Source organism: Myxine glutinosa, chromosome 1 (assembly GCF_964187855.1).
Source record: "Myxine glutinosa chromosome 1, kmMyxGlut1.1, whole genome shotgun sequence".
Classification (NCBI taxonomy): domain Eukaryota; kingdom Metazoa; phylum Chordata; class Myxini; order Myxiniformes; family Myxinidae; genus Myxine; species Myxine glutinosa.
The window spans coordinates 170524043-170542333 of NC_136261.1; the positions used below are offsets into that span (position 1 = coordinate 170524043).

The 18291-nt window shown below is 47.1% G+C and overlaps 1 protein-coding gene across 6 annotated transcripts in view; it reads right to left on the reverse strand.

The window, feature by feature from the left end:
• Nucleotides 1-18291, reverse strand: part of LOC137416475 (glycogen synthase kinase-3 beta) — a 172198-nt gene that overhangs the window by 56953 nt on the left and 96954 nt on the right. For 3 of the 6 annotated variants that reach the window (XM_068102081.2, XM_068102080.2, XM_068102084.2), the window contains 5 exons: nt 9108-9263; nt 3149-3279; nt 2930-3036; nt 1251-1348; nt 385-480 (listed from right to left, as the gene is read on the reverse strand). In XM_068102081.2, coding sequence (XP_067958182.1) covers nt 385-480; nt 1251-1348; nt 2930-3036; nt 3149-3279; nt 9108-9263 — 588 coding nt within the window. The remainder of the gene's footprint in view (nt 1-384; nt 481-1250; nt 1349-2929; nt 3037-3148; nt 3280-9107; nt 9264-18291) is intronic. The other 3 variants (XM_078779939.1, XM_068102083.2, XM_068102082.2) reach the window with 2 other exon arrangements.

Here is an 18291-nt window from a genome sequence, read left to right on the forward strand (position 1 = left end):
CAAATCTGCAAAATCTGCAAATCTTGCAAAAATCAAATCTCTGAATCTGAGATGGCCCAATATCCAGATCTTTTCATAATATGATAGTCTACTCGTGTGCCAAATTTGGTGCTTTCCTCACAAAATGCACAATTGTTATGCTATATTTAGCTTAGCTGCCGGACTACAATTGGTAGCAGTTGAAACTCTGCCTAATAATGAAAACATACATAGTTGTTTTTCCAAAATGCAGAACACCACTGACACAAAAAGACAAAACATTTAATGCCTCCCTCCAGGAACCATAATGACATTTATATTTTCTTTTCTTTGGAGACATGTCGTTAATTCCTTGGGACCTTTACCCTCACAAATCCCATGTAGCACATTCAAACCTCACTCTACCTTGGTCCAGGGGTGAGCCTTGATCTGAGGAAACTTGAACTCTGTATAGTTTGGGTTCATTTCTCTGATTTGCTCCCGCGTTGGTGTGCCCAAAACCTTGTGGAGAAAGGGTAAGCATAAAATCAATTCAAAACCAAGTCAGAAACATGACAGAGCTAAATTGTTCACACTGGCAACGGTACCTGCCCTATGGGCGGGGCTTCAATTGGGAGACCCAAATGAAAAGGCAAAATATCAGAAATTGAAGGCTTTTTTATTTTAAACGATTCATATAAACATCCGTTGAATCATATCACACACAAATCATCAAAATCTAAACAGTATATGGCGCCCATTTTGAAAAAAGATTGAATTGTGCAAAACGGAAGCGGCCGCTGCATGTCTTTCTCAGTCGCACGTTTATGTGTGAAGAGTGCGCGCCGAATCTGTAACACGGAAGCGGCCGCTACACCTGTTTCTCAGTCACTTTGCACACGCTGCCATGTTACATCGGAGCCGCACGTTTATATAGGAAGAGTTCGTTAGGAGTCGATCTACTCTCTCCTGGTACGTAGAATAAACAGTATTTGTAGAATTCCAACAAAAGCCACATCACTGTTCATATCGGTAAATATTATTCCATCGTGTTTGGAAAAACTGGAAAATTGGAAAACTTGGAAAAACAATATAGCCTATTTTACTCCAAGGGGTCCCAGGAATACCCACCCAAAATCTCGTTGCGATCGGTTGAGCCGTTTTTGCGGTACCTTCGAACGGACGGACGGACATTTGGTGAATTATAGTAAGATGTGAATGACTCTGTATGAGTTTAATGTAAAACAAAACTATAATGAGAGTGTAAAGTTGGTGACAATAATAGTATTTACCTTGATTATCTCAACCAACTGATCCACACCACTGTCCCCAGGGAAGATGGGCTGGCCCAGGAGCAGCTCAGCTAGCACACAACCCGCTGACCAGACATCTGAAAGATATTATCCAATACCATGATCAATGATCATGTCAAAGTAAATTAAAAGTGCTCCCACTGTTGTTTAACAATGGCTAATAATGAATGACAATGACACAATACGTGTGTGTGTGTGTGTATGTGTGTGTGTGTGTGTGTGTGTGTGTGTGTGTGTGTGTGTGTGTGTGTGTGTGTGTGTGTGTGTGTGTGAGAGAGAGAGAGAGAGAGAGAGAGCAAGAGAGAGAGAGAGAGAGAGAGAGAGAGAGAGACAGAGAGAGAGACAGAGAGACAGAGAGACAGAGAGAGATTTTAATGCTCAGCGGTGAGTGTGCATACCTCTCAGCTATTCTGCCAGCCAAAAGCAATATATACAATGGAATACAGTGACAGAATTTATTTTTTTTAACTACTTGGGCTAAGGGGACACGTGCACGCGCGCAAACACACGCACGCAAACACACACACACACACACACACACACACACACACACACACACACACACACGACGTCTATGCCTGCCTCACTGTTGTCATCCCAACTTCTCCATCTCCACTGCCCCATTCTTCCCCCACGCCAGGGAATTTAGGTTAATAAACTGTTCGATTGAACCAATGTGATTTTAAAAAGCACAAGCTTAATGGACCAAATAGCAGCCTCCTGCGTCAACATTCCTTGTACGTTCTTGCTTTTCTCTACTGCTTAATGCAATGAGAGATGCAAGTCTATCATAGACTGCTTTGTTGAAAAATAGTCGTAACTGTCACTATTACTCACGGCACTGTCCAGTCGACATCCCTTGTTTGATACTTCTTGACATGCCATATACTGTGACTGTTGCCTTGGTTTAATAATTCAAAGATTTTGTGATGCTGCATTTTGGTTCACTGTTGCTTTTGTGCATTTTCTCAATTAAGGATACGTTTTTGGTAATTTGGGCATGCTGGTGCCAAATTCAGTGAATTGGAAAGAAAGAGTTTGTCTTATATTAACGGCTTTGTGGTTCCGGCTTTGTGGGCATGATCATCTGCATGCATTTTGAAGGTGGTCGTGAAAATGGACTTTGTCCACTTGAAAGATAAACAATTGTTTGGCAATCTATGGCAATTATAGGTCGCTGTTCAGTTTGGTGCAATTCTGGCAAAATGGACAAGTGCAATTTCAAATTGGATTGCTGTTTAATGTCAGATCTGTGCTGTTTGAATCGCTTAAGTTAAAAAAAAATTTTTTTTTTTTTTACAACACAAACATGCATTCCTGTACATTTTATTCAAATACGCAATGCGTCAATTTTTTTTACATCAATTTATTGTATTTAAAAATGAAAGAAATTGGAACAATAAATAAAGATGCCAATATTGAGGAGAAAATTACTTGATACCCAACCAGGGCTATACATTTCTTAACAAAGTGCTGCAAAAACATTTGTATTTCCTTTCCCACTCTGTAATCACTCATTTAGGACCTAAACCCCTTTCTGCAATTCATCTATTCACTGCTATCTCCTAACTCCTAAAAAAAACATCAATACACAAAGAGTTTTCCAAAAATTATATGCAATGTCTCAACACCAATCAAAATCCACGGGGGTTTCCCACCAATGCTCGCTGTATAGTCGGTGGCTCCAAAGATGAGCTCCGGGGCACGGTAATAACGAGAACAAATGTAGGAAACATTGGGTTCTCCTCTCACCAGTTGCTTTGCACTGCAAAAAAACCGACAAGAACAAATCTAAACAGCACAAAGAGGGTGATGCGATGTATTAGTTAAAAATCATCAACGATTGCAATCATAAAAATAACAAAAAAATTACACACCTGCCAAAATCACAGAGTTTGAGAACAGCACTTTCAGGGTCCAGCAACAAGTTCTGTGGTTTAATGTCTCGATGACATATTCCATGTGAGTGGATGTACGCTAGGCTCCGGAACAACTGGTACATGTACAACTGGAAGCAGACGAAACATAAAAACATACCAGACTGTCAAAAGTAATTCAAGCCATGAAACTAAACAAAATCAAAGGAGAACAATTTTTCAGGTACCAACACACAAATGTGTCTTTAAACCCACATCAACACCAAACGTTTTAGTGGTAAAATAACCTTTCAAAAAGACATCTCTAACAAGAATGTGCACCAGCAACAAAAAAAAAACATCTTAAAAATAATTATTCAGACCAAAAGGCGAAACATGTCACTCACAGAGAAACTGATGATAAAAGTTGATGAGAATAAAACGATGTCGTTTGTTCACTTTTGATATTTGGCAATTGAATATTTGGTATTTGGCTCCTTTATCATATCAGTATACAGTGCCAACTACAGATGTTGATAAATGTTCACATGTTGTATGCAGAGTCCCTCCTATGTCCAAATTATTTTCTGACAAGTAACATGAAAGGACATGAATCATGATTCCATCTTTATGAATCATGATTTTATTTTCCTTAAAAGGTACTTACAAATAGCTTGGGCCCACACCACCTCTCCACATTCCACCACAGATTGGGTGACCGCGTGCAAAGAAAGGGTGGTGTGGCCGTGAGTGGGGAATGGGGTGATGGCTGCGAGTGGAGGGTGGGGGGATGGCCATGCCCGGGGAAGCAGGGAAAGGCCGCGCGAGGGGAAGCAGAGGATGGCCACGTGCAGGGAAGCGGAGGATGGCATCGTGCAGGGAAGCGGAGGATGGCCTCGTGCAGGGAAGTGGCGGATGGCCTTGTGCGGGGAAGATGAGGATGGTCGTGTGCGGGGAAGTGGAGGAAGGCCGCATGCAGGGAAACGGAGGATGGCCACACGCGGTTATGATCTCTTTGAAACTTGGTTATGACTAACCTCCCTGCAAATGTCTGCTGTTCTTCTCCTGCTCCAATCGGTTCATCAGATCATGTGCTTGTTAAAGTGGACATCTCTCTGGTCATTCTCAGAGAGTCTCCTCAGCATCGACGAGTGTGGCATTTCACTCAGGCCGACTGGAACGGTCTTCAGGCAGCCACCAATCACCTGGACTGGTCTCCCATCTCCACTGCCTCTGACATTAACTCATCCTGGGAATTCTTCCAAAGAAAATTGCTCTCTCTCATGCACAGATTTATCCCATCTCGTCTTCAGTTGTCATACCCTACCTCCCGTCCATGGTACACAGAATATTGTGATGAGGCAGTTGCCATGAAACAAATTGCATTTGCCTCTTGGAAGGCTAATCCAACTGAAGGCAATCTCAGTTCCTTTCACAAAGCCAGGAACAAGTGTGTGTCTACCCTCAGGAGAGCCAGGAAACAATATCTCTCTACTCTCAAGACTGAACTCTCAAACCTGTCTCCCTCTTCAAATCCTGGTGGCATCTGGTCAAATCTGTTTCTGGTGTTTGTTCCCTTTCCATCCCCTCACTTACCTCAAACGGCTACACAGCTGACTCCGCACGTGAAAAAGCTGAATGCCTCAACTCTGTGTTTGCCTCAAAATCTTGTGTCCCAAACCCATCTCTCTCTGTATCCACCTTACCCAGTCAAACCCAGCTGCTCCTGGGCTCTGTGTCCATCTCCCCTGACAAGGTGGAGAAGTTTCTGTCAAACCTCGATTCTGATTCTGCAACTGGACCAGACGGCATCAGCCCACGGATCCTAAAATCCTGCTCCGTAGCTCTTTCACACCCTCTCTCTGTTCTCTTCACGCTCTCTTTTGCTCAAGGTCATCTACCATCTGCTTGGAAATCAGCCAACATCACCGCTTTACATTAAAAAGGTGCAAAAACAGATCCTTGCAACTACAGACCAATTAGCCTGCTCCCAATCATCAGCAAGGTCATGGAATCCATCATCGCTTCTGATATTAAATCCTTCCTCTTCTCCAATGGCTTGATCTTGGATCATCAATTTGGTTTCAGACCAGGCCACTATACTCTGGACATGCTGCTTCGACTGTCTAAACAATGGATGGGGGCCCTCAACGCCAAACAGGAAATCAGAGCCGTCTCCCTTGACATATCTTGTGTCTTCGATACGGTCTGGCACCCCGCTCTGCTCACCAAACTCTCATCCTATGGTATCCATGGAAATCCCCATGCATGGTTTGCGGACTTCCTTTCCTGTCGCAGTCAACGTGTGGCCCTGAATGGATTTCTCTCATCTCCCCTTCCTGTTCAGGCTGGAGTTCCTCAAGGCAGTGTTCAAGGTTCTGGGCCCTGTGCTTTTTTTGGTATTCATCAATGATCTTTCCGACTCTCTGGAAAATCCTCTCTATCTCTTTGCTGATGACTCCACCATCTGCCGCTCCATATCTCAACCCTCAGATCGGCAGGCAGCAGCCTCTTCACTTTCTGCGGACCTGGACAAAATCACAAACTGTTCAAACAAGTGGAACATGCCTTTCAATCCTGACAAATCTCACTCTCTCACGATGTCTCTCCAAAAAGACCGTCTGGAAAACCCTGCCATCAACTTTCTGAACAATCCTCCAAGAAGTTCTGTCACTCAAGCTTTTGGGTCTCACTATCTGCCATGATCTTTCCTGGGAAAACCACATTTCCAAGCTGGCCTCCAAAGCCGGTCGCCGACTGGGCCCTCCGTCGTGCGAAGTCCTTCCTTGGCACACCTGAGCTCCTCCCCACATACAAAGCTTTCATCCGCAGCTTGATGGAATACTGTTCTCCCCTCTGGGCTGGTGCTCCTGCCTCACACATAGCTCGGCTTCACACTGTAGAAACCAAAGGTTTCAGGATCATTGGTATCTCCTGCGATGAAACTGATTCTGAGGGCCTTTCACTCTCTCACCACAACCAGGTTGGTGGTCTTTCTGTCTTCTACCGACTCTTCTCTGGCTTAGCTACCCCAGCTCTCTCTGTCTGTGCTGTGTCCCCCAAATATTCCTGCAGGACGCACAAGAACTGCCAGCAACCCTCTTCTGGTGAAAGTGCCAAAATCAAGACTCTCTGCTCACCTTCACTCTTTCATTTCTCTTTTTTCCTGCCTCTGGAACAAACTCCCACACTCTCTTCAATCCCACTCCTCCCTCCAGGTCTTTAAAACAGCTGTACACCACCATCTCTTACCTTTCCTCATCCAAAACCTTGATCTTTTCTACCCCCGTTAATACACCCCAAATCCACATCTATCAATCCCCGACTTCATTCCTGAAATTCCTTGTAGTGTCAATTTGTTTTGTACCATGTGTTTGGGTGGTGTGGCCGTGCCCTCTCCCCTCGAACAGATCTCCCGATGTCCCTATTCTCTACTGTTGTGATTGTGTGCTTCCCTCTCTCTCCCCATCCTGTCTCCCCCTCCCCTTTTCAAATAACTCACAATTTTCTCCAAAAATAAGTTGAAATTGACAAAAGTATTTGGTCTCCACAATTCTTTATTTCGCTGTTATTATTATAGAACCTTTGTTTTTGATGCAGCACTTAATATATCCTTTTAAATCAGAAAATAAAAAGAACGGCATTGACAAAATTATTGACACCCAAGACTTAATATTTGGTAGCAAATTTTGGCCATTTCTATTTGGAAACTTGCCAACATCTTGCCAAGATGTTGCAAGCCACAAAGATCATTAATACATACTGCTCCAATTGACTATCACGTTGACGTTTGTGGAGCGGCTTGCATGCCCCGATGACCCAATAAGCTATACTGGACAGATCTAACCAAGCCAGGCAGGTCAGAGGATAGGGGACAGACAAAGTTTAGTCAAAACCTTGAGGAGTAAACCTCAATGCCAAAAATCCTGATGTCGGCAGTGTTGAAATGGATCCTCTGGGTTGAAATGGATCTTATAGTCGTTGAAATGGCGAAGCAGAAAGAATTGTTACCCGGCATTTCAACGAGGAAGATCATAAATTCTGACAAAAAGAATACTGTGGATAATAAAAAAGAATACCGAGTAATTATAATCTCCATGTAGAACTTGCGACCACATGAGTATAATTAGCAACCGAAAGACATGATGACAATGATGATGATGATAATGTATGTATGTATGTATGTATGTATGTATGTATGTATGTATGTATGTATGTATGTATGTATGTATGTATGTACACTACATGGCCAAAAGTATGCGGACACCCCTTCTAATGAGTGGATTCGCCTGTTTCAGCCACACCCATTTCTGACAGGTATATATAATCAAGCATTCAGCCATGCAATCTCCATAGACAAACATTGGCAGTAGAATGGGCCATACTGAAGAGCTCAGTGACTTTCAATGTGGCACCGTCATAGGATGCCACCTTTCCAACAAGTCAGTTAGTCAAATTTCTGCCCTGCTCGAGCTGCCCCAGTCAACTGTAAGTGTTGTTATTGTAAAGTGGAAACGTCTAGGAGCAACAACAGCTCAGCCGCGAAGTGGTAGGCCACACAAGCTCACAGAACGGGACAGCCGAGTGCTGAAGCGCGTAAAAATCGTCTGTCCTCGGTTGCAACACTCACTACCGAGTTCCAAACTGCCTCTGAAAGCAACGTCAGCACAACAACTGTTTGTCTGGAGCTTCATGAAATGGGTTTCCTTGGCTGAGCAGCCGCACACAAGCCTAACATCACCACGCGCAATGCCAAGTGTCGGCTGGAGTGATGTAAAGCTCGCTGCCATTGGACTCTGGAGCAGCGGAAACGCGTTCTCTGGAGTGATGAATCACGCTTCACCATCTGGCAGTCCGACGGACGAATCTGGGTTTAGCGGCTGCCATGAGAACGCTACCTGCCCGAATGCATAGTGGCAACTGTAAAGTTTGGTGGAGGAGGAATAATGGTCTGGGGCTGTTTTTCATGGTTCGGGCTGTGCCCCTTAGTTCCAGTGAAGGGAAATCTTAATGCTACAGCATACAATGACATTCTAGACGATTGTGTGCTTCCAACTTTGTGGCAACAGTTTGGGGAAGGCCCTTTCCTGTTTCAGCATTACAATGCCCCCGTGCACAAAGTGAGGTCCATATAGAAATGGTTTGTCGAGATCGGTGTGGAAGAACTTGACTAGCCGGCACAGAGCCCTGACCTCAACCCCATTGAACACCTTTGGGATAAATTGGAACGCCGACTGCGAGCCAGGCCGAATCACCCAACATCAGTGCCCGACCTCACGAATGCTCTTGTGGTTGAATGGAAGCAAATCCCCGCAGCAATGTTCCAACATCTAGTGGAAAGCCTTCCCAGAAGAGTGGAGGCTGTTACAGCAGGAAAGGAGAGACCAACTCCATATTAATGCCCATGATTTGGGAAAGAGATGTTCGACGAGCACATACGGGTGCAATGTTCGGGTGTCCGCATACTTTTGGCCATGTAGTGTATCTTGTCTGGGTTGTCCTTGTGGAATTACAAAAAAATTAAAATAACACCAGCTATTAGTAAACACCTAAAATAATGGTGTAACTTAACCCCACCCCTCCCCACCCCCTACTAATTATGGTTTATTTGACAAAAGTATTCACAAGTTTCTTTTTCAATGAATCCAATGGTAATAAAAACAACTCTGTATTTGCAGATTATATTTAATCCGTTAACCTCCATGATGTATCCAAAGGAAAGATGAGAAGATACACACCAAGCAGAATGCAATCTTCAAAAACATTACATCGATAGGAAATGTAAATGAAATAATAACAGCTTATAGCAAACTAAGAAATTTCGAATTGTGGTCCGACATAGCACCTTTCTAAAGTTAGGATGGACAGACATTGACAATAAAGTTATGAAAACTGAAAAGGTATTTGCATTTGCACAAAACCACACAGAGAGAAAACGCTAAAAATGAAGATCGCACAAAGAACAATAACATCCACAAACCTTCACGTAGATGATTGGAATTGTTTGCTTCGCTTTGCTGTAGTGACGGGAAACACGATACACCGTTTCTGGTACATAGTCTAGTACCAGATTCAAATACACCTCGTCCTTCTGCAAATGACATGTTTTGTCCTGCATTGTATAATTAATAGAAATCTGTCCACAAAAAAGGGCAATTCAGAAAACTTTCATTTATTTGTAAAAGCAGTTAACAAGGTATTTTAAATATTTATCAGTGGAGGTGAACAAGTGGTATGAAAGTCAGTGACAATATTTGAAAGAATGCTCAGTGAGGGAAGAGGCAGAGCAAGTATGTTATGAGCATCTGACATATGTTCATCCATCAATAAATCAAAAGGTCTGATATTGTCTATTGCTACATACAGACGTGATAAAACACTGTTTTAAGAAACCCAGTATTCGGTGATTATAACATTAATGTCGCTTTTACTGCACTATAATCAGCACTCTCTTCTCAGCACATTTCCCAACATCTATAAAAATTTTAACATCTCATCAATGTTTCTTGCATCTCATCTCATCAAAGACATTGTGATTGGGATCTATTGCACACATAATGTAGCATTGACTATTGTAGTTGTGATCATCCATTTTTTTATGTTACATTATTTTCTTTAAATTCTCCAAAACACTGCTGAAGGTCATGATAAGTCTACGAAGACACAACCTCACTCTTGCAGAAGAGCCAAGAAGTCATGATTTTCAGGCACACACTGCAGAAGTGGAAATTTTCACACAATTAAAGTTTACATAAATAAATTAAAGATCTCTTGAGAGAGTGCACAAGAGAGAAAAGACAGATAAGTAGAAGAGAGACATCATATACTTCTAACTCGAGTTATGGTCTGCAAAATGATTTTCAAAGGGCGCATGACCTTAGACCTGTTCAATATATCATTGAATCCGTTCATCTTTGTATAACAGTCCACAAATGTATCAAGTATGGTTGAAATCTCTCGAGTGGTTTACAAGTTATTGCAGTAACATAGAGTTTCAATTAAAGGCCAACGAACTGACCTTCGGCCTTTAATCTTTGGAACCCAATATTTAATCAGTTAATCTTCATATACAGTCCATAGTTGAATGAATGAATGAATGATCGTTTTAAGGCCATTTTTCCCCGCCAGAGCGGGGGTTAGCCTTGCGGGCCCCCATGACAATCATGGTTCCCTGTTTGAGGCAATGTTTTTATTGCCGGATGCCCTTCCTGACGCCAACCCTTAGTCGCCTCTTACGATGCGCAGGGAAACGGTGTACATATTCTAAATCGGGGTACACACCGGGATCATTCATCCCAGCAAGCTGGTACTCAATTTGCCGACCTCGGAAGGATGAATACAGTCCATAGTTCATCAACGAAAATGTGCTAGTCTCCGATGAAGGTCACATAACCTTTATTTTGTATACTAAGTCAAGGTTCATGCAAGAGCTAACATATAGAACATATAACAAAGGGAGCGGGAGAGAAGGGACAAAAGGGACAAAGGTTTGGCTAACCAGGTGAGGACACACAGGGGCGCTACTCTTTAATCCCTAACTCTATTCAACACACGAACCTCCTGGTAGGTTCACAAGTATACTCCTTACCCGAAAAAACGGTTACACATGAACTTATTACAGGTAGTTTTCCTTAGCGCGACACACGAAGCGTGTTACCTACTCAGATCTATCTGCTCTACATATCACTACCCCGCCAGACATAATATATATTGTTGCGGATCTCCCGAAGCCCGTTGACGTACAGAGGTGGGGGGGGGGGGGGGGGTTAAACCCCTTTTCCCCCTCGGGTCTTCGTGTGCACGAGGCCGAGTCGCCACTCTCTTAGCGAGCGCGGGAAAGGGTATCGGGTCGACTCCACACGTACCTTTGGTACCCACGCTGCCACGAAAACGGGGACTGGACCTCACACAGGCCACGCTAATCGAATATGCCGAGTGGTTTGCATATCACGTGACTCGTGCCATTACTTTTATTGAACCCGATTCGAGCGGTTTTATTCGTGCGATGCTAGGCCAATAGATGGAACTGACGGGGTCAATCAAATAGAAGGAAGAACAGGTTTATTTACAGTTATACAGGGTGAAGAGACACAGAGCAGGCTTAAACAGTCTTAACTTATCCCCCAGATAAGGGCCCACTCACTCACGCAGGGAAAAGGAGGAAGAACAGTTCGCGCGCCAAACGCGCCTTGACGCCGTTCACTCCCGGACAGCTTGCCGGGCGTGGCCTTCCGATGTTCACGGCACGTGTGCTGGGAGCGCAGGCAAGGAGATCACGCGTCTGTGGCCCGGAATGGATCGTCTTCACACAGCGCGATTAATACGGGCAGCAGCAGAGTGCAGGGAATGGGGAGAGTTCGTGTACAGCGACTATACAGTACAGCGAAAAGGGACAAAGGTTTGGCTAACCAGGTGAGGACACACAGGGGCGCTACTCTTTAATCCCTATTGTTCGTGTGTTCGTGTGTCAACCCTCGACTCTGTCTCTGATTCCTTAGTATCTCTCCCGGGTTACTCCCTCCTCCGGTATGATAGACCTGAGCCTCGTCCTGGAGGTGGGGTTGCTATCTTTATCAAAAACTCTCTTCCTCACTCGCCCTGCACTGCACTCTCTCCACCTCACCCCCAGGAATACCTCTGGCTACGGCTTCCCCTTCGCTCCCACCTCTTGTTCATATGTGTGTTGTACCGTCCACCAAACAGTGATGACTCCATCTACATCTCGCTGTCTGATAATATGGACCAACTTCTATCTACTCATCCCAACTCTCTCTTCCTCATATGTGGTGATTTCAACTGTCATCCTGCCAGTTGGCTGGGTGTGGGTACCTCTCTCACCAGCCATGGCTCCTCAGCAAAGGACTTCTGCGACTCACTGGGACTGACACAATCTGTCAATTTCCCGACCCGGATCTCAGTCAACGGGGCATCTTCGTCAGCGTCGACGAGTCTGGCATTTCACTCAGGCCAACTGGCACGGTCTTCAAGCAGCCATCAATCATCTGGACTGGTCTCCCATCTCTACCACCTCTGACATCAACTCATCCTGGGAATTCTTCCAAAGTAAATTGCTCTCTCTCATGCACAGATTTATCCCATCTCGTCTTCAGTTGTCATACCCTTCCTCCCGTCCATGGTACACGAAATCTTGTGGTGAGGCTGTTGTCCAGAAATAACTTGCCTTCGTCTCCTGGAAAGCAAATCCAACGGAAGGAAATCTCATTTCCTTTCACAAAGCCCGAAACAAGTGTGTGTCCACCCTCAGGAGAGCCAGGAAACAATATCTCTCCGTTCTCAAGACCGAACTCTCTTATCTGTCTCCCTCTTCCAAATCCTGGTGGCGTCTGGTCAAATCAGTTTCTGGTGTTTGTTCCCCCTCCATCGCCTACCTTACCTCAAACGGCTACACAGCTGACTCCACACGTGAAAAAGCTGAATGCCTCAACTCTGTGTTTGCCTCTAAATCTTGTGTCCCAAACCCATCCCTCTCTGTACCCACCATACCCAGTCGTACCCAGCTGCTCCTGGACTCCGTGTCCTTTCCTCCTGACAAGGTGGAAAAGTTTCTGTCAACCCTCGACTCTGATTCTGCAACTGGACCTGACGGCATCAGCCCACGGGTCCTAAAATCCTGCTCTGCCGCTCTATCTCACCCTCTCTCTGTTCTCTTCACCCTCTCTTTTGCTCAAGGTCAACTGCCATCTGCTTGGAAATCAGCCAACATCACCGCTTTGCACAAAAAAGGTGCAAAAACAGATCCTAGCAACTACAGACCAATCAGCCTTCTCCCAATTATCAGCAAAGTCATGGAATCCATCATTGCTTCGGATATGAAATCTTTCCTCTTCTCCAATGGCTTGATCTCTGATCATCAATTTGGTTTCAGACCAGGTCACTCTACTCTGGACATGCTGCTTCTGCTGTCTCAACAATGGATGGAGGTCCTCAATGCCAAACAGGAAATTAGAGCTGTCTCCCTCGACATATCACGTGCCTTCGATACAGTCTGGCACCCCGCTCTGCTCACCAAACTCTCCTCCTTTGGTATCCATGGAAATCTCCACGCATGGCTGGCGAACTTCCTCTCTAGTCGTCGTCAACGTGTGGCCCTGAATGGGTTTCTCTCATCTCCTCTTCCTGTTCAGGCTGGAGTTCCCCAAGGCAGTGTTCTGGGCCCTGTGCTTTTTCTGGTCTTCATCAATGATCTCTCTGACTCTCTTGAAAATCCTCTCTATCTCTTTGCTGATGACTCCACTCTCTGCCGCTCCATTCCTCTTCCCTCAGATCGGCAGTCTGCAGCCTCCTCACTCTCTGAAGACTTGGACAAAATCACAGACTGGTCAAACAAGTGGAACATGTCTTTCAATCCTGACAAATCTCACACTCTTACTATGTCTCTCCGAAAAGATCGACTGGACAACCCTCCCATCTACTTTCTCAACCATCCTCTCCAAGAAGTTCTGTCGCTCAAGCTTTTGGGTCTCACTATCTGCCATGATCTTTCTTGGGAAAACCACATTTCCAAGCTGGCCTCCAAAGCCAGTCGCCGACTGGGCATCCTCCGTCGTGCGAAGTCCTTCCTTGGCACACCTGAGCTCCTCACCACATACAAGGCTTTCATCCGCAGCTCAATGGAATACTGTTCTCCCCTATGGGCCGGTGCTCCTGCCTCACACCTAGCTCGGCTTCACGCTGTTGAAACCAAAGCTTTCAGAATTATTGGAATCTCCCGCGATGAAGCTATCTCCGAGGGCCTTTCACTTACTCACCGCAGGCAGGTTGGTGGTCTTTCCGTCTTCTACCGACTCCTCTCCGGCCTTGCTCCCCCAGCTCTCTCAGGGCTCTGTCCCCCAAATATTCCTACAGGTCGCACAAGATCTGCCAGCAACCCTCTGATGGTTAAACTGCCGAAATCTCGGCTCTCTGCTCACCTTCACTCTTTCATTCCTCTTTTCTCCCGCCTCTGGAACAAACTCCCTCACTTCAATCCCACTCCTCCCTCCAGGTCTTTAAAACAACTGTTCACCACCATCTCTTATCTTCCCCCATCCAAAACCTTGATCTTTTCTACCCCCGCTAATTCACCCCAGATCCACCTTGTTTGAAATTCCAACTTCTTTCCTGGAAGTCCTGGCAGTGTCCATATGTTTTATACTTCTCCCACCCCACCCCCCTTCCCATGCCCCCCCCCCCCCAAAGCCCTCGCCCTCTCTCAGATCTCTCGATGTCTCTCGGTCCCTGCTCTCAAATGTTGTGTTCGTGTCCTTCCCCCTCTCTCCCCATCTTGTCTACCGCTCCCGATGTTATATGTTTTAAGTGTCGGTTTGTCTTTCTGTGTGATTAATGTTCGCTCTTTCACGAGCCTCGATCTTGTATACAAAAATATATATATATATATATATATAACAAGCAAGGCACTTTACTCGTGCTGTGACAATGTCTCTTTCTCACTGCTCAATCACCATGAATCAACCACAAACCTTGGGAGACTGACTCTGACGCGTTCTCTCTCTGATTCTCTCCTCTCTCTCGCGGGGGGACTCGGGGCAGGGTTTATATGGCCCCTCCCCAGCCTTACCCGAATGTTCCAAGCCCCTCCTCTCGCCGCCGTTGTGAGCCACTCCCCTCGAGCTCCGATTGGCTGCTCGCTGCTTACCGGCCACTCCCCCTGCAGCTCCTCCCTTCGGCCTTGCCAGACTTGTTACAGGCCTAGCACGTGGCATTCCAGCTCAAAGAACACCTAACTCACTGGCCTGCTCAACGCAAACTAACACAGGAAAGGAGACTACGCTTACTTAGATATAATAAGAAATAACTGAACTAAAGCGATGCTACATGTTGTGGTGCGACTACCGACGAGGGGGGGGGGGGGGGGGGGGTCATCCTTATTCCCACAACTGCAACACTACCCCCCTCTCTCACCAGACTTGTCCCGAGTCGACCCCAACAGTGGAACGACCGGTAGAGCCTGGCATGCAAATTTAACCTTACTTTTAAATGTGACACATAGGTGTAATTCCCCTAGCATTTATTCTGACCCATGTGTGCGACATTTTTAACACTAGATATGTCCCCCCAACATATTGTTGAGCAGCTACTCTGACAGATTCACACCCACAACTACCCGAGTATTTCCGGAATTTCAAACTAAACACATAGCCGGTGGGCAACATTTTTTTTCTGTACATGCACAGAACTTACTTTATTTACAATTCTATGACCCAGGACTTGCACTTTGGAAAGAAGATTGGAGGGGAGAAACAAAACACTCATATGGCACTTGCTGCTTGCATCTTGCATCTTCTGTGTGCGGCTAACAAAACTGGCTGGCCCTGACCGACATACAGGCCATATGAAGCATCAGGGCCATCTAAGCTTCCACATCTTCTTCATACCTGGCACACGATAATAAACAATGCTTTTTATTATTTGCCAGCAGGGCCACTCCCACGTCGTCCAACTGCGTGGCATCAGTGCCACTCAACAAGTGGTCCGAAGGTGCAAGATGATTTTGCAGCAAGATGCTGCACAGCAGAGGTGCAAGGCCACAAGGTTTGTGGTCCATAAGTGTGATAAGGGTGCAGCAAGGTGGGTATGACAGCAAAGTGCTGCACAGGTCGGCTGCACAGATGTAGCAAGGACATGGCAGCAAGGTGCTGCACAGTTCGGCTGCCCAGGTGCGACACGGGTGCAGAATGGATGCTGCACGGTTCGGCCTCCAAAACGGTCCTGGGGCGGGGAGGGAAGACAAAGCGCAACAAGCACACAGAAAGGACACAGTGGCACACAAAAAACAAAGTGACCAGGCACCACCATGCCTGGTGCGGTGCGAGGGACGCGGTAGAGCGAGCAGAGCAAACTCGTCCCTAACCGTCCGTACCCCCCACCGTCGGCTACACTACCATAGCCCCCTTGTATTTACAATCCGTCTCTACGTCTTGTCTTCCATATCCCCCTGTATGCCAAATTCGTCCCCAACTCCCTCCCAGGAAGGAAGGGATGGAACACACACAATGTCTCATCCACGTTGTGATGCGTCTCACTACTCAAACAGTCTACAGAGCCTCGGTGTGGAGCTCGTCCTCCTCGGTGAATGGATGTGGATGGTGCGAAGGGATTCTCTCATCTCCTAACTACACGACTGCATTACTCTTTTACACTACCCGCAGTCGTACCCTGCCAATCGGCCTCTTTAAACTATGTGGTTCTAAGAACCCGAATTGCCATTGCCCACACTGTGGTGCCCTCCGAATTTGGGTCTCACCCAACGGATTTTCTTACTGTGCCCTCGCACAATTTCGGGGCTGGGTCGTGTGGCTCCACTAGCAGGTCTACCTACCTGCGCACCTCCACTACTGAAGCCGCCTCCCGAGCTTGCCTGCTCCTGCGACTACCTAACCGGGGAAGGCCCTCCCTGGCACTTACCCCCTCTATGCCCACCTTGGCATCGGGCAACCAGGGTCCTTCCCTTGGATCCTCGGGCCCCTCTCAGAACTACAACTAACCGGCTCCCAGAGCCTACCTGCGGCCTCACCTGGCCGACAAACTACCAGTGGCGGAGTGCTCCAATAACCATACGCACCAATTAAGCCACAAGCCCAGCCATTCCACAGACTCATGCACCCTCCAAAACACTTCATTCCACTACCCGCACCACAGATGTCAATATCCATACAATTTACCTATGCCCTCTACCTGGCTTTACACTCCCCCCCCCCCCCCCCCCGGGCTTTCGTGAATGGGTTCCACTTCCCCGCATTCAGTCCTTCGCATTATGCATTCCACACCATTTATTTCCACACACCATTTATTTCCACACACCACTACTTTCACACACCATTGCACAATTCCATTTGTCTCCACTCACAATTTCTCACTCACACAGCATCATCTATCTAACTAATTTGCCCTAAAACTCGTGCTTCCCCGTCGTCCCTTTAAACTAAGCACACCCTTTTTCTTTATCATCCACCTAAGCTCTCTACGTCCCCTCTATAGTTCAGGTGTCACTACTTAAATCTCAGTCTCTAAAGTCTTCTAAATCCCTATCATTATCCTCGCCCTCCCTCGGCTAGCTTGGGTGCCCCATGGAGGCAACCACTGCTGCCCCCTCCATGGTCCTAACACTGCCATCCCCCTAAACTAATGCTCATGTGCCCCCCCCCCCCCCCCCGTGGGAGGAATGGTGACACTACCATTCCCCCACGTGGGGTACACTACTCCCGAGTCCTCTACGCTACGAGCCCCTCCATGTGGAGGTATCTTGTCATGGCTCGGCCTCGAAGGGCAGAGCGATCCATGCGGGTGGTTGGTCGCCTGTATAGGGTGTCCGTCCGGCATTTTCCATCCAAGCGGGGAGGGATTGATGGGCCCAGGTGCCGGGCTCCATCCCTGCGTGGGGCCTTGCGGTCCCACGCACGATGACCCAGCCGACCACGGTCGGAGCACTGCACCCGGATAAGGTGCGCGGCCCCGAAAACCCGAACCTCCTCTTGAACACGGCCGACCGGCCTTGCTGCCATACGGCACCAACCATACAGTGCGGGGGCCGGAGGCACGAATCGTGCACGCCGGTCCTTGTGAGGCCGCACCGATCCCCTCCGGTCCCTGCAGCACACAACTCACCGGGGGCTCACATACGCTACCCGTCCCGCTAAGCTCTACCTCCCCCGGTCTGTGTCGATGCTTGAGCCGCGTCCTCTCGACTCGCGACCCACTCCATACTCGCACACCCAGGCGCACACGCGCCCCTCACACACTCCGTTATCGCACCCTCTGGTGCACACTCGTCTCTCACACACTCCGTTGTACACTCCGGTGTACACTCGACCCACACACACTCCGGTGTGCATTCTCCCTCACGCTCCAGTGCACACTCTTCCCGTACACACTCCGGTGTGCACCACCCAGGCGCATACGCACCTTTCACACACTCCGGTGCACACCCTACCCACACACCCTCCAGTGTGCACTCTTTTTCCACACCCTCCGGTGTGCACTCCTCCACACACTCTGCCATCGCACACTCCGGTGCACACTTTTCTCTTACACATTCGGCCATCGCACACTCTTTTTCCACACCCCCAGGTTTGCACTCCCGCTCATACTCAGGTGCACACTCTTTTTCACACTTTGTGACACACCCTCTCACCACGTGCTCCGGT